This window comes from Bombus bifarius, unplaced genomic scaffold (genome assembly GCF_011952205.1).
Source record: "Bombus bifarius isolate JDL3187 unplaced genomic scaffold, Bbif_JDL3187 scf7180000007978, whole genome shotgun sequence".
Lineage (NCBI taxonomy): Eukaryota > Metazoa > Arthropoda > Insecta > Hymenoptera > Apidae > Bombus > Bombus bifarius.
The window spans coordinates 5,340,695-5,363,685 of NW_022884363.1; the positions used below are offsets into that span (position 1 = coordinate 5,340,695).

The 22,991-nt window shown below is 41.3% G+C and overlaps 1 protein-coding gene and 1 non-coding gene across 7 annotated transcripts in view; one reads left to right on the top strand and one right to left on the bottom strand.

The window, feature by feature from the left end:
* The window catches only part of LOC117204583, a 305,110-nt gene that overhangs the window by 76,282 nt on the left and 205,837 nt on the right, over nucleotides 1-22,991 (bottom strand). For all 6 annotated transcript variants that reach the window (XM_033442133.1, XM_033442131.1, XM_033442132.1 and 3 more), the window contains exons 8-12: nucleotides 15,639-15,732; nucleotides 15,435-15,524; nucleotides 14,891-14,980; nucleotides 11,464-11,681; nucleotides 10,770-10,908 (exon numbers count right to left, since the gene is read on the bottom strand). In XM_033442133.1, the coding sequence (XP_033298024.1) occupies nucleotides 10,770-10,908; nucleotides 11,464-11,681; nucleotides 14,891-14,980; nucleotides 15,435-15,524; nucleotides 15,639-15,732 (631 nt within the window). The remainder of the gene's footprint in view (nucleotides 1-10,769; nucleotides 10,909-11,463; nucleotides 11,682-14,890; nucleotides 14,981-15,434; nucleotides 15,525-15,638; nucleotides 15,733-22,991) is intronic.
* Nucleotides 7,954-8,026, top strand: Trnam-cau. Its single transcript has one exon. It is a non-coding gene; the product is annotated as a tRNA-Met (tRNA).

Sequence of the window (22,991 nt, forward strand, 5' to 3'; positions counted from 1 at the left end):
ATCGTCAACGAATTAACCAACGATTACGTTATCTCCGTCTTCCTCTCTTCTCGTTTATTTTCTCCGGTTCAACCTTTAACTCTTTCTCCGCTAGCCACTTTCCAACGGCGAGAATCTCTCAATCTCTCCTAACGGTTGTACGATTCTTCGTCCTCTCTCTGTCCAGCGATAATCTATAACCATAACTTCTTGGAGTAATAGTCTGGTCTCTGTTCGTCCATCGACTTGCCAGTCTCTCTCGTCATTCTCCATCCTTCTCCTTCTCTCGACCTTTTTATATACTTATACAAGTGCATGCGTACATTTGTGTGACTCGATGATAAACGAACTTTAAATCAGTCACAGGGTATTAGCGGCACTAAAGGTGGATTACCAAGGCGGCTGGGTGGGTGGTTTTTCTCGCGGGGTCGCCACTCGCGAGATCCAATAACGTGGGAAGTCCTGGTAAGCCGATAATTAAATGTCTCGGCCTGCCGTGCCGTTTATGCCATTCAATTAGCAATAATTGGCAAATTATACAGCCCGTTCGCGGTTACCCGCGGTTCTACAACCGTCCTTCGTACACAGGGTCTCGATCGTCGACGCAATAAACGGCCGGATCATAAACGACCGTCTCCCCTTCGAACGCGCGTTTAAGGGCCACCGTGTTCGACCGTGCCACTACTGGTCGTTATTATTTCAGACCTGGTCGAGTCAAAGAGTTCTTTCAAACGTTGTTTCTTCTTTGCGCGGGACATTTAGTATATTTCCTTAAGATCCATTGAAAAAATATCGTAACAGCGTTCTTTCTGATGGATCTTTCGAGCGATTAAACTTCTGATTGCTTGTCTTAATTCAAATTTGCAACGGCATAATAGCGATTGGTAACTTTTTCTCGCGTGAAATCAGCTGAGCGGTGAAACTCAATTAAGGATTCTTCAGAGATTGTTGAATAACCATACAAATGGAATTTCACGTTATTGCAACAGTATTTTACAATTACCTAAAACAAACGGCGTAAGATATTGCTACATTAAGTACTTCTTTCGCTCCAACGATATTCCAACCAATTTAAGTAGCTTCCATTAGCTCTCGATAATCGTAAAATGTTCCCGATCCTATTCGATACTTATAAGCGTACCATCCCAATCGTGCTTACCACCATGAGCAATTAAAGTCTCCCCATTCTCTAAAAATTCACCTAATACCCTTTCCCAGACAAACTGCACCGATCATTGTTCTCGATTTCCCCATGGTACGATCTCGACTCTTATTCGAACAACAGCACCGAGACTCCGTTACTGGAAAATTCACGCTGGCCTTCCACGCTAATCCCATTAACCTTCCTTTTCGTTCTAATTGCGCCATGGCAGACACTCGATACCCTCGCCAGACCGGCCGTCGGTGTCCCGCGACTACTCCAGAAGTTCATTATAGTGTTTGGCCTAATGGCACGAGCCAGCTTTCTTATCCAATAGTCGTCAGTCACGCAATTTCACCGTTTTCCTACGTATTTTACCGGTATCACAGAGCGCCACGAGGGTTGTTTTCGACAGTCGACGTCTCCACCCCTTCGAAGGTGCAGAACTTTTTTAATTAAGACGTAAGATATTCACGATATAAGGTAACAGGTAACCTCGTCTATTTTTGGCCAAGTTGAACGCGCTGGAAGCGATGGTAATTCGTTTGTAAGTTCGGAATGATATTTGGTAGACAAGAATTAGAGTTGAGGATTGTGAGATTCCGATATAGCGATCAGTAGACTGTGGATATTTTGTGCAATTTCATATTTGGAATTACGAGCCATTAAAATTCACGAAAATGAAACTCTGGAAAAACATTTTTTTATCTGTCACATATTTTTGCATTTTTCAATTTCCTCTAAATGCATGAAAATCCGCAGTCGATTGATTAGTAATTAATTACCTACGTTAACAGAATCAAAGCAGAAATTTGGTGTGATATTTATAACATGAAAATTCAAATTGCGAAATATGAATCCAAAACGATGATTTGCGATCAGTGACGTTAGCAGAAGCTCCAATTGCATTCTTTTTCAATTTCAGATATCTCGAACCGCGGAAGTCGGTGTTAACTAGTTTCTCCTTTACGCGACGACTCAATTAAACCAGTCCTGAACAGGCAAAATTAATTGCGAGCATTAATCGAATTAATTGCCCACTAATTTTCAGAAAACATCCCGATCACGATCAACCGGCGCGACCTATCTAACCACGAGATCTCGATTCTCGATGATCCTGCTCTGCTACCGCCGTGTGCAAGTGCTTTCGTACTTAGATCGTTTAATTAAATTCGAGAAAACGCGATATAATCAGTCGGGAAAAGATGAAACAGGCATTTTGTTGCTTCCTCGAAAGCTGAAAACACCTCAGAAATGAATTCTGCGTACACACGGTGGGAAACATCGGCGGATAGGTATAGACGGCGGCGAATAGAATCCACTGAAAGGAGCCTCAATGACCCGTGGACATCCTGTCCTTTGTGGGCTCTTTCGTGGAAACGATAAACCGTCTAGTGAAGGAGCAAAAGGGAGAAGGAAAGGTTCGCCGTCAACCCGACAGGAAATGCCGCCAGGAATTCTACCTATAAGGCGTTATGACACGTAGAAAAGGTCTCTGCGGGCTTGTTTGCATGCGCTTTCCACCGACAATGGTATCAGACCTCGCGGATGCGTTCTCCGTGTCGCATTCTGCGCAACTGATACTTTGCGGGACGCAGGCCGGCTCTTCGGCTCCTTTTCTTTACTAATAAATCACAATGATGCGAATATTTTTATTAGAACTTGGCACATCGTGATGATAGTTGAATCTTTGCTCCAGCTTTCTTTAGATTTTCTTTGAATTCGGTTTCGTATGTTGCTGTTAATCTTTAATTAATGCATCAAGGATATTTTGAAGATTAAGAATCATAATATAGTATTCAGAATTTATTGTTAGAAGAAGTTGACTATTTAATAGCTCTAAATTCTTGCATATGATTCCTCAAAAAGAACTTAATATTCTCAAATATTATTAGACAGTATATTTTTCATCACAGTACATATTCATCGAAATGTATTCATTGAATTCATTGTAAATACAAAGAGAGTCTATGAAATTTTCATAGCCACCCCATCCCACCCCAACCGAATAACATTCAAAACGTGTGGCTCTAGAAGCAATTGTATGAATCTGTATATCGGAGGGAAAATCTTCGAAAGGGAAAAGCAGCGGCGTTGGTTACGCAACGAAGCGATGTAGCTGTGGCGGCGGGAACGCGACATTGCGAAAATGGCGCGCAACAATGAGGGAGCGTACAATGGCTAGATAAGAGGCGGGGACGAAGCAGCCAGAGGTCTTCTGAAAGCCATACCAACCCAGACCGTGTTGATACGCGTTGTAAACGCGGTCATAGATGAATGAGTGCATAGGACCAGTTTGTTGCAGAGAAATGAACTCGGCTGCTTTATCTGATGGAAAGAAGCCACCTCCTGCAATTTTTTAACCAGAGAAATTGAGTCTGAGATCCTCGCGAGTCACTATAGTGCAAATCTTAAATTTGTTACTTAATATAATGGAGGATATGGCTAAATATTTGATGGATGACAAATCGCCAATTAGTTGTTTTGTTGGACAGTTGTTTTGAAAGTGTTGACTGTTACGATCGTTTAGCATCAGAAGAATAGAATACAGAATTTATTAGAATAGAAGAACTGCATTATTTTGTAGAAAAATTTAAGAGAATTCTGTGTTCTATTATAAAGGAGAATCTTAACAGAGATTCAAGTAGAATGAATCGAATTGATCAGACAAGATTAATAGATACAGAGTCCTAAATATCGACTGCAAGAGGATTGTGATAATCCGCGAAGCTTAAAGAGCTTCCGTGAAAATTATTACGAAAGGCGGATTGCATTAAGTGCGAAAAACGGCACTTAGTGCATTGGCACGTAAGTGCCAATTTTTTGTTAATTCACCATCTAAGTCCTGCCACGTTAACATGATATTTATGAAGGGAGTGAAATCGACACTTGCGAAACAACGCGCGATGGTGTGCCTACACGTTGAAGATGACGAAGATTTTCAATGCAAACGGCATCGATCGGAACAAGAAGAAAACGGGCAACGTAACGACACTCATTACAGCGTCGTTCATCAAGGAGCATTACCAGGACGAGGTTCTTCGTTCGACGTCCAATCTCGTATCGATCATTCGTCAGGTGCTTAGACACGTTCGATTAATTTCAATCGATCGCATCTACGGCCCTCGAGGCGCATAAATCTCCGACAAATAAAACGAACACGAGGATCCCTTTGATCGCGAGCTGCACGCGTTCGTCTTTAGCGCGGTTCTTTGGTCGCGATCAATACCGCGTCATGCGTTCATCAATCTTGCACGATCGACAGGCAACAAGGAATCGTGTATTGCGTATCGTCCGTGGAAAAATTCAATTGCCCACTCATTGAAGTCTGGACAACGTTTCGTAAATTGACACGTTTAAGAAGGACCAACCAAAATATGGATAACTTAATTCACCTTTACGGCGGAATTAGGTCACGTGAATGCAATAGGAATGCCATTTTATATCTAGAAAGTTAGGGATTGGAAAGATAATTTTTTCTTTTTCTTCAGTTTGAAGAAATGTCTCCTCTGTTCTCGAGTTTCCAGAGAAAATTAGTTTCGAAGATGAATAGAATCTTGATGGGAAATTTCTGTACCTACCGCTCATTATATAGTAAAGAAAAAATCTCTTAAAATTGTTTCACTTTTCAAATTTATTGCAATATATAAAGTACGAAGGTTCGAATGGTTTACATCTCAATATCAAATTCTTCGCTTCTCAATCTTTATAAAACCTTGGAAAATTTCACCCGATTCGAGAGATACCACGGCACGGCGTAATCTGGAAAAAGAACGAGTCTCGCACACAGGTCGAGGCGGAATCTACCGTGTACATCATTGTGGACACGGATATCCAACCGTGAAATAGGACGTTCACGCTAACGATCCCTCTAATAGTCCGAGAAATCGGCGCATTTCCTATCATTACGAGATGAACGGGCAATGCAGCACGCGCTCGTCGATTCCTCAGGGCTCATCATCTTTGAATCCAACCACGGACAAAGACTTGTAAGTCTACGTTATTCATCGCATTATTGCATCGTAAACGGATTTTTAATTCTGACCAGTTTGTCGCGGTTATCGTCAATAATCTTTCACGAAGTGTGTCTTGTATACGTCGAAGATGATAGAATGTTGTTCGATTTCACGCGTTATCATTGAACTAAAATTTCTGTCATAGATATAGAAAAGTAATTGCAATGGAGGCTGATAGAACTTTTAAAGATTCAAGAAAAATGCAGAAAATCTTAAGAAAGAATCATTCACTTTCATTCCTTACCTGAAGAAATATTTCCATAACTTTCGGAGCGAGTAAAATTTGAAGACATCGTCTACGAGAGGCGTAGGACTGCGCCTAGTATTGATGTTTGTGATTATTTGATCGAAAACCGATGGCAGCGTGAAAGTTCGATTTCTTCGCATCGTCGTATCGGGAACTGGGTGCATTTAGCATGATCCGTTCGCCAGAAAATCGGAAGGCCGTGCGTGACGAGCAGTGGAAGGCGGTTCCTTTCGAAAGCCTCACGTTTCCATCGGAATCTCGAGCGACGCCGCGTAATCGTCAGTCTAAGAAGCTCTAATACCGGCTAGCAAGTCGATACTTAGTGGAAAGTACGGGTAAACGTGAAACGTGACGTGGTTTCAATCCATCGCATGTAATTGAGTGTAAAAGTCACGGGCAAATGGGGAAACTGGCTGAGTTTCGCTGTGCTTCCTCGATATCGATATTCCAATATAACATGTGTATTACTGACGTGCGGTATTCCCAAGAGATCAGGAAGCTTTCCTGGTTCACAGGTGTTAAATTGAAGATCTACTAAAATTGGAAGCTACTTTTCTTCATTTAGATGTTGATCATTAAATGAACGTATGACTATTAATTAACATTACAAGCACCTTCCTTACACGGTAGTAAGTTCTTCATCTTCCTATAAATTAACTTCCTACAATCTAAAGTCTGTCTACGTATAAATCTTTCATAAATGCATGGAGATCCACAGTCTAATAATTGGTATGAATGGAGAAAAATTGCTTCATACTTTTCCTCCACATTATATCGGTATAATAATATCTTAATAAAGTACTTTAAAGGAGATAAACGATCTAATTGCAACGTAAAATACTAATCTTACGTTACAATTTTCCATTCGACGATACGCAAAGATATCCCGTTTCGTTATGTCTTGCTCGGCAGAAAGAACCACGTCACTTATCAATACACGTCAGTAGAAAGAGCAAACGAACCGCAAGGAATCGGTTCAGAACAACGAAGATTCATTGTAGCATTCAACACACTTTCCCAGAGAGGAGAATACGTACGTGGCGCTCGTCGAGAGGGAGGAACCGGTGTTATGGCAATTAATTCGAGCCCGATCGGTCCGCCTCTGATCCTTCTTCTTCGTTTCCACGTTTTTTTCTTCTTCTTTTTTTCTCCAACTCCTCCTCCTCGCCATAGCAAGCGACCCGTGTACACGCGCGCTATTTCCGTGAACCAAATACGGCGCTCGCAGGCGAGTCAACGTCGAGGGCAACCTCGAGGACGAAGGTGGTTGTTGCGATCGAAGTGGAACGCGTAATAACGGAATGCACTGGGCTGATCCGCTTCGAGCTGTCTCGAGCTCGTCGTTCCATCGGTTCGCACCATCACATTGGCTGCGTTCCATTAAGGATCTGCTGCGTGGGTGTTTTTAATAGACACAAGACCGATTTCTTTTTAAAGGAAATTAACGAATATGCGTGTTTCTGATGATACTAAGACAAGAAATCTGTCAAAGTTCGTTGTATTTGGAAATATTTTCTTGGAAGCTTGCATTCATAACTCAACGATCTATGAACTTCTCATGTCTCGATCTTGCTTTCGTTCCACACGAGAAAACAATTTTAAATGCTTAAAGAAAATCTACAGATTCTTTGGAAAATCAAGAATGTTTCCTTCAAACTAAGAAACTTCTTAATGTCAAATATGGTTCTATAGAAATTCTGTTTTATCGATTTAAAGAGCACAGAAAGATTGAGCGGAGTAACCCCTTGCCTTACGATATTAAGTTTGACTTCTGTAACGAGGGTGTTTTATTTACAAAGAAGTCTTGGCTTGCAACAGATGATAACAAAGGCCGATACAAGCGTGGCGAAGGAACTAAAGAACATGAAATTCAAGCATCAAATTATTAAAAGAACAAGGGCCAATTCTGAAATTCGTCGTTTTCATTTTCGTCGAGACACACGTGAAAGCGGTGCACGCTCCTGGCGGACAATTAAACAATTGTCGGTATCGACCCACTTCTCGACGGGGCAAGGAATCCGCACGCGCTTCCTCGCGCCTCTCGAACAACGTGCGCCACTGTTCGCCACATGAAATAAAAGGCACCACTGCGAGATCCTTTCGATCAAGATCGAACGTCGACTTATATGGCGAGACGATTCGCCGTAAAAGCAACATCGTTGTCCAGGATTACACGCTCTTCTCTATACATTTCCTCGCGATACATCGACCTCCAGGAGGTCGTACCAAGGAACGCTTGATGGATCCTGACTGTAGTTATGTTTCACGATGGCTTATCAAGATCGTTCGTTCAGTGATATACTTTGTACCAATGGTGAGTAAAAGTGATTGGTTTGTGAATAAAGTAATTGTTTGTTTATGATAAAAGAGAAGATCGTTGACATGCATAATGAGAACGGCAAAGAATCTAATCTCCGGTACTTTGTACGATGTTGTAAAGTTTAGATCAGCCGTTGATAGAATCGATAACAATCTTTGAATTCATAATACACTTGAACTTTGGAGAATACTTAGAATAAAAGATAGAACAGAATCTGTAATTTTAAAGGCAAAAAGTAACATATTGGTGTGCCTCGGTAGCGCAGTAGGCAGCGCGTAAGTCTCATAATCTTAAGGTCGTGAGTTCGATCCTCACCCGGGGCAATTTTTTTCTATATTTGTACGAAATAACATATATTGTCTGCGATGTAAAATGTAAAATAATGTATCTCATTTAAATATAAAGGCATCGTAAACTAATACGGTGGATGAGCACCTTGTCCAATATCCTTTGTCATGTCTCTCCCATTAAATAACGCTTCGGTTAACGAGCTACATCTCGTAACGAGATTTAGCAGGGATAAGATTTCGGTCATCGATGCCATTGACCTCCTTAACGACACTAAGCAACTGACCGCGTCGATGAAAGTTATAAGAAAGTGATGGGAAACTTTAGACAGTACAGCTCACGTGGGTAACTCATGATGTCATTAGAGGGTCAGGAACTTTCTCAAAATGTTCGATATTAACCTGCTCAAATCACGACCGTGTGAATCTTGCGGCAATAAACCCATCATCCGCTTCTTTTCGTTTCGTTTTACTTCCTTGTTGACCGAAAGATTTTTTTAGATCGGTGATCGTAAAAATAACTCCTCTTCTGACACATTTAACCGACAGATCATAAATCAACTAGTACATTTTCATTCAACACTTTGTTTCATTTTATTCGATGACTGGACTTGCATGACTGGCGACTTCTTTCAAACAATATTGTGATTTATCGCGTTCATATTCCGTTACGAATTCTAAATTTGCACAAAACTTAACTCATTCTTCCTCGCCAATGCAACGCCGGAAACCTGTCAATTCTATTTTAACGTATCGATCACTGTCAATGAAAAGTTATAATTTTTATGTAGAAAGTATAGCCATTATTCAACACATATTAGATGACAAGTAAAAAAGTTATTGTTTGCTATGGTTTGACAATGACGTTAAAACAAAATTCGCATCGACTAAAATTTCATTCGTGACAATTTATAAAGATGATACTATGCTAATCGATAAAACTGGAAAGTAAACACTTCATACTCTCATCCTTCTTTTAGTCGTCCACATTATAAAAATTTGTGATTTATTAATTTATAGTTGCGAGTGTAACAACATTGTGACACCAAAACTGATTCAGTCATAGCAGACCAAACGAAACACCGAATTAGTCGTGACAAATGCTCGAAGGTCCACCACGTGGATCTCGGTCACGCAGAGAGTACGTCACAAACGAGTCAATACTACGCGCCATAGGTAAATTCCAGTTTCTAGATTCCCAGGATTCAGAAAAACACGTTTTACATCGTCTATATAGTTCCGTCACGTAGGATCACGTGTTTCCGCTTGAAACGGAACCATCACATGTGCGTACACGCGAATCGTGTCGAGCCACATGTTCGTCGACGTGCATGCGCTGTGTACGACAAACTGATTACACGTTTAATTAGCATAATACAATGAGCCATCGCAAATAACACGGTTCCGCCTGGTCATTAACCGCCGATTCATGGCCCGCGAGGGATTATTATAAACAATGAGAGGAGGAGTGCGCCGATCGTGATTAATTTTCCAATACGAACAGTAATTTACTTAATATATCTCGTTGCGTCATTTGTTTCGCGACATTTACCTCCTAAAGGTAAGGTTTATCTAGAGAAAATCAAATTCTGGAAATCTATTAATTTACTAAAAAATTTGATACTGTAGAACCTTGTTAAAAAATACTTCATATGTCAAAGAAATTATAACAAAAAAGGATTCGTTTAAAAATTTCTTCTTTTATAAAAGAGATCAAAACAATTCGTTTTTCTTTCATGTGCTCCTTTTAGATATCTATGTGACGATCTCGAAACATCGATCTTCTAATTCGCGATATGTCACGCGTTCGCACAACGTAGCTCCAGGCATTAAAGTCTTTTCCCCGAGGGAGCCATTCACGTCCAGTCGTAACCTTCCAATCCATCTCGTCTAAAACCCGACGAGGAATTACGAAACTCGATCCTCCTTCCGCGATCCATCGCTATAATCGAACGATTCCCACAGCGCCAGCCCAGTCGTCGGCCGTTTAACGACCCAGCGACGTTCCATTATCGATTATGCTCGGTTATGTGCAAACACTCCCTCGCGAATGACCATGATAACGCCGCGTGTCGAATAGGGACACGGCTAATCGCACTCGCGATTTCCATGCGTCTTATACACCACGATCATCAACCATGGAACAACCAGGAGACTGGAACATGACGTGTATTTGATGACTTTACATAAACGAGATCGAATCTTTGATTTGAAACTGTTGAAGATATGAGAAACTAGGTTAAGTCGAAAGAGTTTCTAAGAAGAAAGGACCTGTGGTGGAGGAAACAAGGTGCAAACGTCTTGATCAATTTGACGAGGATCGCTCGATGAGGATGTAGTAGCAGAAGTTGCTCCGATCAGTGAAATTGGATAACCATGTGATTTTTTTAGGTGAAAGTAGAGGTATAAAGAACCCTTTGTCTATTTGACTGGTCTGGATGGTAAGAATTTTTCGACGTCTATTTTATTTTCTATAGCTGACTGAACGGATGAGTGAATTGAGAAACACAGATTTTAGAGATTCGAAACTTTCACAGTCATTGAGTGTAATATCCCGAAGATATTATTAAGATATAATCTAACGTTTAATATCTTTCGATGGCCTACGCAGTGATCAGAAAATTAGGAAAAGGAATCTTGATTTTGATCGTTTCTCCACTTTACAAAATTTTTTTAAGAGAAACATAGAAAACGATCTGAGGCGAAAGACCAAAAAAATCTCTAGTACTACGTAATCTTCAGTAGCCAAAAATCATTGGAGTTACATAATATCACTTACCTCATGCGCCTGATCCTCGATGCTCCTGAGAACCGCGAGATTCCGAATAGTGGCGCGTCGGGTCTCGAACGACGATTCCAGCCTGGTGGCTGCGTTTCCCACTTCCTCCACTAATCTCCGTGCGCGTTTCACCGACAATCTGAAAAGATAAAAGAGAGGCGTCGTGATCGCGACGCACCGTTAGGAATTCCCTAGTGGCTAGGTTATCGCTAACGAAACATCGAACGCTAACCCGCCGCAGCTCGTCTCTTCCATACGCGAGTGGGCGCTAACACGACACAAACGTTATCGTCATCGTTATAAAACGTACCCCATCACGGTTTCCCGTCCACGTAGAACGTGGCGCCGAGAAATATATTCGCTATCGCGACCTAACTCTACGACCAAACTCTTCGAGCTTCGAAGAAACGACGACGGCGAGAATCATTGCATATGCACGTCGTTCAAAGAAACCGCGAAGAGGATCGTTTCTTCGACACGAGAAATTAATAGGCGAGTCGATAGCTATTTTATGAACGTGCGAAGGAGAGATCCACTGGACAATTAAAGCGGAACGAGCGGATGTAAAGACACGCGCGAGGGAAACGGGAACGAACGACAATAAGCTCGAGTAATGTATCGATCGGTGTCCTCGCGAGTGTCTTGCTTGCGGCGAGATTCGCGCGCTTTCTAACGCGAATCGTTGCTCTCTAACCTAACGTGCTCAAGGTGCAAAAGCGGTGCCGCGCGTTCCTCCAGCGAGGTGATCGCCTCCTCGGCATCTCTCGACGTTCTTCTCAATGTGGGGTCCGTCAGGAGCCGACCGAGAGGCGTCAACGTGCCAGATAGACTGCTGCATTCCTTCAACTCCGACATCTCGAGGGCCAGCCTGCGTCCTGCCGCCTGCCATTCCGTCATTAGTCCATCGTATTCCTGTAGGATAATATTAGGTTCGTGAGACGAGTGAAAAGTACTGGCCATTATATTTGTTGGGTATATTTCTTTATGTCTTTCTTCGGCAAGAGTTGAGTGACGAAGAATGCAGAACAGATATTTTTAATTGGTAGTTTAGTTGATACCTTTGTTGTAATTATTCGTAGTAGATCCCAGGGTTGAATCTTATTTGAGTGAGATATTTGGAAAATTAGTATTCTAATAATATAATATTAGTTATTTTGAGATAATTATACGTTGGTCGGTATGAATGTTTCCTGAAGTAATTTCATCCAGGTTTATAAATTCTTCATCGATTACAAATTCCTATCCCTTGAAATCATTCGTGCGCAAATGCGGTACGTGCTTTTATGCTGACTAGTATCCGGGGACACTTTATAACATTCTTCCACTGAAAGGTCGCGTGGTAGACTATAATATTATACAGAGTGGCGCAAAATAACTATTACCTTACGTGTAAATATATTTTGTGAATAACATCCAGATGCCGTCCACTGAGCGTTTCTAATTTTTCAAACGTTTATCCCAAGCTAAACGGTTCTAATAACCGTTAAGTTTGAAAGAGCCTAACGGACTTAGGATGATATATCGTTCAGAGTAATTAGAAGTATCAGTTAAAGAGAATAACGAAAAATTATAAATATGCCAAAGTCATTTGTTACATTTCTCGAGAACATTTTACGCTGATTTTAATTAAGTAAATTTTAATGGGCCTTTCGAAGATGGAAGTCTGCTATGATTAAGAAAATTGATTGCTGATCACTAAAGATCACTAAAAGATATCTAATGGATGTTTATATTTTGGAAATGATAGTAGAAGGATGGAAGAGATGAACGAAAAATAGTATGTAAGATTGTACAATCCTTATATGCTTTCTCGCCATAGTCATAAACCAGAAATTGCTATCCATTAACTCTGCAATACTACACCTATATCTGATCTCATTACTACTATAACGAGGGTCTGATTATCATAACCATTAAAATAAGTGAAAGTAGAGATTAAACGCCTGGAAGAATATAATTTTATTAACGTAACATCCATTTCAAACGAAAACAGCATCAAACCCGGCACTGAATAGTCCTAAAAAGAATAAATAACAGAGAGCCATCTCTTAGAAATAAGTAGAGAATTCAGTACTCATTATAGTACTTTAGAATTAGCTGAGACTGAACACGTGTTCTACTCTAGTTATCAATCACCACCATTTAATCTCTCTTCCACTAACGACATTATGATATGCTTGGGTTCGACGATTCCTCGCGAACGAGAAAGTTTGAAATTTTCAAGCGTACGCCAACGATGTTACACGAACGCCAGTTATTCGACCACGCACAACGAAGGTTCGTTCCCAACATACTTCGTGAAAGAGGCAAGCGAGCAGGAACGACAAGACGAGTCCTTACTTTCCGCCGAAGAATCCTGCAGCTATGTTTCTGCCTATCTCAACGATGATCACGAGCCGACCGTTATTTATGAACATTTTCCATCGGCGAAATTTTCTCCTTGTAACGTTTCCCGATCGATTATCTCCAGCAAGGTCGCGAATAACTGTTGTAAAGTCGCTTCACCTTCGATCGGCATCGCTTTATCGACCGACAGACCGATAGAATTCGCCCATTGTGCCATTTACGTTCGCACAATGGCCGGAATAATTGCTGCGAAGTCGTTGAGCCACGAAGGACGATGTACAGGCCATGAAGACGGAGAGAAAAGAAATTTTGTTTCGTTTTATACTGAACGAAGTTGGAGTTCTTTGAATAAGCTAGAGATTCTAATTGATAAATTTTGGCAGAATAGCACGATCGATTTGATAATTGCGTCACTTTGTAGTTCAAATAATTTGAAATATTATATATTTGAAATTCTGCAAAACAAAGTAACCTACAACAATTCATCGTTGTCGCGTATGATACGATATTAACGGAGGGTTAAATATTCAAATCTGATAATACCTTTAATCGTTCACTTTCGAACAAACATTCAATTACCATACAACCTAACCCATTCGAAAGACACGAATCAGACTTAATCGATCGTAATTGCACAGTGCAAGGTGAAGATCGTATAAATCTCTGGATGCACAGTCTACAATCTCCCAATCTCCTCTGAAACCGCCACCTAACGAAACCGTATCACAGCCCGAAGACACCCATGCCACTCAATTACCCGAACGAATGCTTAATTCACGTCAAAACATTCGTTCTACTGGATCGGTGCGTGTATACAGACGCATGTCGCGGGCGAAAAAAATTGCGAGGGCCGTGACGAATTGCGATCACGATACCAGGCGCGACGAAGACGCGCCGCGCGTCTCCTTTTTTCCTTGGCTTTAACGGGACCCATTAAAACGCCATTAAGCGCGCGGCCGTGGGTTGAGAGCCACGGATAAATTGGTAACATCGGTCAGTGCCACCAGTCGCAGGATAAATTCTCCGACAATAATTGCGCCGCGACTCGAGAGAGCACCGGGCCCCGGCACAATTATTCCGCTCACGGTCGCCCGTTCATTTTTCATCGAACCTGCCGAATCACCGTCGTGACACTCAGTCAACCGGCCTGGGCGAAATTTCTGTCCCTCTGATTCTGTCTCTGTTTTTTTTTTTCCACCGTCCTACCGTCAGAAGACATTGTCGAGGCGCGATCGTTTTCGGAAGCAATTTGTCGCAATTCGGATTCAGACGGATGAGCCTCCACTGAATTGCCTGTCACTGGTCGAATTGCTCGCTCGTTATAGGGTGCTTGGCTGGATTATAAGTTTGGCGTGTGCTGTGCAAAGTTTGGATGTCAGGATTCTTTTGGAAGAGATCAGGGAATTTTATTGGGATGACATAAGGTTTGATATAATACGGGCAGGAAAGGAAGGGAGTCGGTGAAGTGCGGGATCTACTAAGAAAAATCATCAGCGAGATTAGGCTAGTGGATGCGACTGTAGGAAGGGAGAGATTAGCGAATTCTTTCGAGAATGTGTTTTTTGATATACGAATGCAAGGGGGTTGTTACAGTATAATCGCCGCTAGAGAAATAGCTACATGGTAAATTATTGTATCATTAATGCTGCCCTTTATCTCCCCTAACATCTTTGAAGTGGTCATATATACATACAAGCGAGTCACTCACAGCGAAGAAACACTGCAGAACGAAACGAGAAACCCTCGAGAATTAAATGGAACGAAGCTTTGGTTACCTTATAAAACGCGATCCACTGAGCCTGGTCGTGGTTCTGCTCTCGCCTGGGAATGTGCTCTCTCAAAGCGCCCTCGTCCACGACGATCGTCTGAAAGCAAAATCGGAAACGCTTTTAACTCCTCGACAAGATAAATGACTCTTGTAACAGTGTCTCCGAAAATCGTACTCGAAAGGAAACCGTTTCCTTTCTTCTCGTTGAGAACCGTGCAATCGAGACGTCCAGACGAAACGCATTACCAATAGAGGAATAACGTTTTCACCGTGGAATTGGGACTGAGCAAACAATGACCGCGTTTGAACACAAGTTATATTCAAGACAATTGCTTAATCCCTCCACTGCGAAGGACACGTGTGCGCGTTCAAGTATCCATGGAGATTGTTCGTTATATAGGAATGTTATTGTAATTAATTTATGTCGAAAGAGTTAATATTGTTTCTGTGGAATCTTTCAATAGGAATAAAAATCATTCACTCTTCAATTTTCAAACTCTTCGATTTAGTTTAAATAATATTGGTAGGATAATAGAATCAAGTGTGCTTACCTTAACGCGACTCAGAGGTAACTGGGAATCGGTTGACTCTTCAGCGACGAAGTTCTGCAGAAGCAATGCTTGAGAAACATTTACTCGTCCCTGAAAAATAACAATCATTCCCTTCAAACTTATCTCTCGTCCAATTTACTTCATCTCGTCATAGATAAAGACAAGAATAAAAATTACATAAAACTACGAGATTAATTGCTTTACCTGCAAAAGAGTGAGAACCTTGTCGAGAAATTCCAAGCACTCCGGGACGTATCCACGAACCAGAAGGGTGAATCCGTTCTTCGCGACATCGGAGCTGAAATCAGAAGAGAAACGAGATCAGCTCGATGACGAGGAACCGTTTCTGGCAGATGATGAAATAAATTGCACGGGATAAATTATCGAGACATTCCGTGCATACGCGTGAGTCACCGTGATACGGTAGTCCGACGCTTGACAAGATCTCCCACGTGAAGCGGCGTGTCGCCGCGATTTCTCCTCCGAGTCATGCTCAGAGAGTGAAACGAGTCATTCGTCGTGTCGACACGTTCGCGCGCCGATTATGTGCGCTCGAAGATACGACCCGATCCACCGACGGGCCGCTCGATCGTTTCACTCTGACCTTCGTGGCGGATAATCCAGTAATTTTCTTCCCTGCGTTTCTTCTCAAGTGTATCGCAGTTGTTAATACGTATAATGATCCCCTGATTGCAAACAAGTTTCTTTTCCAGATTTTTAATATGATAGTAGATTGTGTTAGTAAATTTCACTTTGTAATATCTTGTTTAGCTGATTTTGAAATTATAAATCATTCGATAATTATCACCTTCGTTTAATAGTATTTATGAATATACTTCAAAAAATGGAGCTTAAGTAGAAAATTGTTTTATCTATCAAATATAAAGTGTATTGCACTTTGAATATCTTGTATATTCTTGCATAAATAAAAATCCGCACTGTAGTAATTGTACATATCTATTTATGCCTGTCCTAAGTGCACTAAGTGTCCTGTGATTTATGAACAGTAAAATAAATAACAGTATGCATCATTGGCGCGAATAAAGGATTCGCACGAACATGTCAAATGTTAATCAAACAATTCGAAGAGTGAAACGCACCATGAATATATCGCGTGTTCCTTCGTGAAATCGAACTCGAACTTTTCTAGAGCACTTTTTGACATCTTCCCACGGAGAACCATCGTAGACCTACGAGACCCATAATTAACCCAGTCTGTTCCCTGGTATTTTTATTCCTGTCATGCACATGTGTACTTAGAGGGAACGTTTCACTCGAGGCACCGAGGGATCATATTAGAGTATCGAATGAAGGAAAAGCGTATCACGATCCTCTGCATTAAGCTGTGACACGTGGGTGGTTCGCGTAAGTATGCAGCGTTTCTCACGCGGCTCCAGTGGCAGTGGAACCCCCTCCGCGTCCCCCGACCCCTTTTCATACACATAGTAATCATGCATCCACTTCACAGTGGCGTATGCACTGCTTACAATGCCGTTCTTTGTACATTGCGATCGCTTTAATCCGTCTCCAGCCCCGTTTTGCCGTGCTAGCTTTCATGCCCCTCCACCTTTCCATTGACAAACAAAAATCGTGCAACCACCGACACTTTCGTTCTTCTTCTTGAGACTGCTAACCAAGGAATTAACCCGACCAGACGGTATTCAAACTTTTCCTTGCGTTCAATTCTTCGCACGGTTAATTAAATATAATTAAAGTTCTTCGAGTACAATGTTCAATATGTTGAGAGCGGAAGGGAAGGTTTTGTTACACGACCCAAATATATACTTTAGAATTCAATTCAAAAACGTTTGAAAGAATTTAATATTCAAAAAAGTATCGACGATCCTCGGGTAATATATTAAAAAACAGAATTCGACACTTACCATAATCTCAATAGAAATACTTTAACGTTCTGCTTTTTGTGACTATCCCTGTATAGCTTACAACGTTGAATATCTTCTAAATAATAGTAAGAAGATATCCCTCAGCAAAGACACTGTCCTCGAAGAATTCATCGAAGTGATGGTAAGCAGGAAGATTGGTTCGATACGTATCGGATAGCACAGGTTCGCGTCGTCCTCTTCCACTCGAATCCGTATTTATTGAATTTACGGGCTGTTCTCATGCACGGTAATGATACGTTCACAGCCTCACGGAATAGTTAGTCACGCGTTTCCCTGAACCGTCGATCGATTCGATAAGCCAAACCGATTTTTCCGTGACTACATTCGTGATCGCACGAAGGGACACAGAGTCTAATTGGATAGTATAAGTAACAGTGTCAAGGCATAGAGGACGATGGAATAGCATAGACGTGAGTGATTTAGGTTCGTTAAAAGGCACTTCCATTAAATGTAGAGAGAAAACTATAATTTACATCAAAATTTACGTCCCCTGCAAAAAGCTTGTACATGAAATATCACATTAGCTTGTCAATTCCTAACATGATCGACACTTGAGAGACAAATCGAGGAACCACCTGTTTGAATATTTACGATCCATAACTCCAGGCCACCGCAAACAAATGTCAACTGCCTAGGAAACCGTAACTAGCCTTTCGAAAGAAGAATTCCAAAACGAACCAGGAAACCATGGAAGTGCTGAGAATTCAACCTAACCCAAGACATTCCACGTTTAACCTCCGAAACAGAGACCGCAAACGTTGAAATAGCGTTTGCGCGTGCGTCACCACGATTTCCATAGAAAATTCTCTTATAGGCAGCGTGTGCAGTCGCTCTCAATTAACCTCCAGGATCGTTTGTCGAGTAAACGAATCGCCGTAACTGTGACACGTGGATTTACAATTCGATCGTAACTGTCGGCCACCGCTACGCCACTGCCCACTCTCTTAGAAGAAACGCATTAGCAGCATTGTAAGCCTGGATGTTACTGGTCAAATAGCGTGTTTGAAATCGCAATAGACCATCCTATGTGTACTTAAAACCGCAGCCGTTCGTGCGGACTGGGTTAAAGGAGTGGAGACCTCGATTTTCTCGAATTTTTCCAATTTTTAATCTTTTCATAAGAGTGCTCTCCTTCTGATTTTCTTCTTTTTCTAATCTTCTCCTTTTTATATCTTTATCGTCGATATAAAAGTAGGGTGCTCTGTAAAGAATGTACATCATCTTGGATTCGGCTTCCAGTGACGTACGCGATGCTCCAGTTTGTGGTTTGCTAGAATCGAGGGTACTGGAGTTTCGTAGAAAACCGATTAGCTCGATTAGAGTATCGTACTGAAACTGGTACTGGTTAGACAGTTATTTACGCGTTATTAACAGTGCAGATCTGCTGAGTTCAGTGCTGAGTGTTTAAATTAATATGCAAGAAAAAAACAATCAAAGGAAACGCGACACCTGGTAGGAGAGTGCATAGCTCTCAGGTCGTGACAACGATAAAAACTTTTACGTAATTGCGATATTGTCGTGGAATGTATGCAAATTAGTATCATCTTCGTAGAGAAATTTGCCAACGACGATGTCAGGACAATAGTCCATTAGCATCGAAAGATGTATGAATTATTCTTGGATATTTTTAGAATTGTTATCGAGGAGATAAGTAGCACGAACAACATTCGTTTATGTTAGTTTATTCTATCTGTGATTTCTTTCTCTTTTTTATGATGTATAAGAGAAAATTATAGAAAGTGAAAGTAAAATTCAATCAACGGTTGCTAACATGGTCAACTGATATTTCTACAAATGAAATGCGAAATACGAAACCATCGTGGGATTCATAAGTGGAGCATCAAGTTCAAAGAATTACGACCTATTAAACCTCGCATATCTGTCTATGGCTAAAATTTAAGGCCAATATACATACTTATTACGTTCTAATGTTGTATGCACGTCGTTTCAGATATTCGTTTCCTCAGTAAACGATACTGTGCGTTTCCATGTTAATTTCACTTCTACACTTACGTATAACGTGTAACTACACTTTTGCATGAATATTCCCGATTCAAAGGAATTCGAGTGCTTCGCGTTAAAAAAGATATAAAAAAATTGTATCGTTTTTGATAGTTGTCGAATGATATACGCAATAGAGTTTCGATAAGGCTACCGCGTTTGTGCAACCTGTCGTTCGACACCAACTCATTTAAAATTCCGATAAGAGGGCATTCATGTCCCATTGACACGACGATTGTCGGGCGAAACGCTCCGTCGAGCTCTTAATATGCCTGTAGCGACCAATCAACATACAAATCTCCGCATTGAAATCACAGACAGTTCGATAAGTAGAAGCAAAACTCCGTGTTCTGACCAATGTACTTCACCTATGCCAGTTGAGCATGCAATAACATCATGCTGCACACGCCAACTATGTATACATATTGTATGTTGAACAGTCGGCGAAGTATATAGACGTTCACTGTTTCTCAGAAATCACAAAATATGGGATTAATTCATGAACCAGTTCTACTCTTCTTTGTTCAAGCAATAGCAAAGTTTCTAAGTTCACGTCCAAGCACATAAATGGAAAAGATATACGATACACTGTTTCCTATTATTCTATAGCCTCGTACGATATTTCCCCTAGAAGCGATTTCCTTTATTACCTATCATTAACTTAATCAACTACGACCACTAAAGAGTCCAATTGGCATTTCCAGATGTACTTCCCAAATTCCTCTATCTCCAACGTCTCGACCCTAGCTCCCAAAAACTTCACTCTTGCCCTATCGATCTACACACACAAGTACAAATTCACTACGATCTGAAGTACCGCCACTTGAAGAAATCAGCGTTCCACCATCGGCATCCAGAGACCAGAAAGCTCGAAATCTTAAATAACGACAGGGGTGCTTAACAATCCGGCGAAACAGAGTCAAAGCAACCGAAGCGAAAAAAGTAGAGAAAGAACACTCTAGAGAAGGATGTAATACATGGGAGGAAAACGAGCGAACGGTAGGAAAAGAGATGCTCGAATATCTGATACGATCTTGGAAGTGGGTCGACAAACTGCAGTTCTAGATCTTGGTCCCGCGGGGAAAAGCGAGATAGCAACGAGGGACGTTTCGCCGAACCCGTTACTCGTTACCATCGAACACGAGGGTGGTTGGGAGACGCGGGAGGGACGATCAGAGCCCGATGGTAGGAGCTTGGCTAAAAGGATTGATGCACGTCCATAACTCATGCAGAAATGCGGTCAGGTGCACAACTGGATCGGCCAACAGATCCCCCGCGATCCTATCGTCGTGCAATCTCCGGACTTCGTGACTCCCTCTCGAGCGATATGCGATATGCGACGAGGTGCCAGCTGCACGGATAGTTTTGAGTTTAAACCGCTATCGTGTCGGTGAGCCGACTAATTGTTAGGAGAGTTTGATGCGGATTATTAAGTAGCTGGGATATGAGGAAAATGGGATAAAAGGGATAAAAGGAATTTCATTTGTGATGGGATTTTAAAGATTTGATTAATTGTGCTAGGTATAGGTACTGATACGATGGATCGTTCATTAATTACGTTTCAAAATGTTTCGAAAATTTGATTTAAGTGGTGAGTTAGATGCACATGAACAAACTGCAGTTGCAAACGAAGATGTCTGACATATGATAAATAATAGATGTAGACAGATGAAATAAACATAAATTGTAAACAAAGAGAATATGCAAATAAAGAAGTATAGGGAAAAGAAAGTGCGAATAAACAAAAGGATTGCGAACAAATAGACGATCGAAATCGCGAATGCATCGCAATCTCGCAAGGACACGTGGCGTATTTCAGAACTTTCGCCACTTCACCCTCGATCTCCACGAGATCGAGGCGTGTTCTTCGTGCAAGCACGATCCAATTTTTCCGGTTCTAGCCACGCGACAGGTTTCGCCCACAGAATCTAGGAAGCAGCTGATAGAAGTGAAAATCCTCGACCTTGGACCAATAAATCGCGACAACCGGTAATTAACAGAGGCGCTCTGCTATCGCTGCAACGTTGATACGGTAAATGATACCTCTCCTAGTTAGACTGTCCATTTGACACACAGCTTTCTTTCATTAACGAACAAGTTCCATTAATGCGTGACGATTTACGCCAGGTGGATTTTTCAGTGGAATAGAAAATGTGGGACAAGTTTTTTCCGTACTATGGTAACTGTTAGAGGAGTTGAACGTTTTTCATCGACGCTTGGATGATTTGTTTTTCTTACTGATTAATTGCTGAAAGCGTCCTCCTACCGGTATTAAGAATCTCAATCAATAAACAGCTGTATGAATATCTTGAATTCGACAGATTGAACTTTGTATTCGTCAACTAGAAACCACTTATCATTCTCATATTTATTAAACATGTTTGTCAAAGGGATTTAACTAACTTTGTTGAAGAGTAAAGATGTTCCGATATATTGGACATATATCCATGGAAACAAAATTCCCAACAATTCATCAATCAAGTAATAAGTATGTCACTTTACATAAGAAACACGAAATCACATACATCAGAACTTATTATCTCGGATGTATATTAATTATCGCCGCGTTTCAATCGACCCCAAGAGAAAACTGTTCTCTCCACGTCATTGAATTTGATCAACCATTTCGTAAAATACTTTACAAATCATCTAGGCAAGTTAAACTTGAATAAAAAAGATATATATATATATTCATGTGAAAATTCAGAGATTAGCTTCTCACGTATTTTTCATTCTTTTATCTTTTATTTAGGGTCTGCTTCGAACTTGTTTTCCGAGTGATCGATCATCCGCTGCATACGTAAGACAGACATCCAACAATTAACACGATATTCAAAGCAGACTTAATCTAAGTAAAAGGAAATAGAAAGTAAAAAATACGTGTGAAAATTCAGAGTTTCACACAAGATCCGTGTTTTGTCGTCGTACGATCAATAAATAATCTGCAGCCTGTATCCGCGAAGTAATCCGCCATCGATAGATTGGCCTACCGCTATGTCAACGTCGGTTTTGCGCTTTCCCACTGAGACTGCGCCGCGCGCCGCCACACTGCCAGAAAAAAGGTGACAAACGAGGAAAAACGCTAATGAATCCCGCGTAACCGGTACGTTGATTTATGGGGATCGTGTTCCGCTCAGGGGATCATTATGACACTGTTAGCTTTCGTCGGCGAATTCCAACGGCGCGGCGCCTGGTACTCGCGACTTTCCTCTTCGCTACTGCAGAATATAGACGACCGGCAATAATGGACACGCGTAAAGACCAGAAACTTTCGCAACCCCGACGACCTTCCGTGTACCCGTTTCAGGGATGCATCAGGTGAAAACGCACCATCGTGTTCGATTGTCTCCTATGATCGTGGGAAACGTTCGATCGTGGATCCTGAGCTGGTTGGTTTGTTCTGTTATACCTTCAGTATATGTAGAAATAAGTAGCTAGTAATGAGGTAATGATAATTGATGGCTGATTTTGTTGATTTCACTTTTATCCATCTACCTGAATTTGTGCCGTGGGACAAATAATTCAGATAAATGGAGTTCGTTGATTCTTCCTATTGCCTATTACCTTTCGTTTACGTAATAGGAATTCACGTTGAAGTCAATAGATTCGATTAACTGGAGTTAATCGGGCATTTATTAAAATTTTGGTCGTT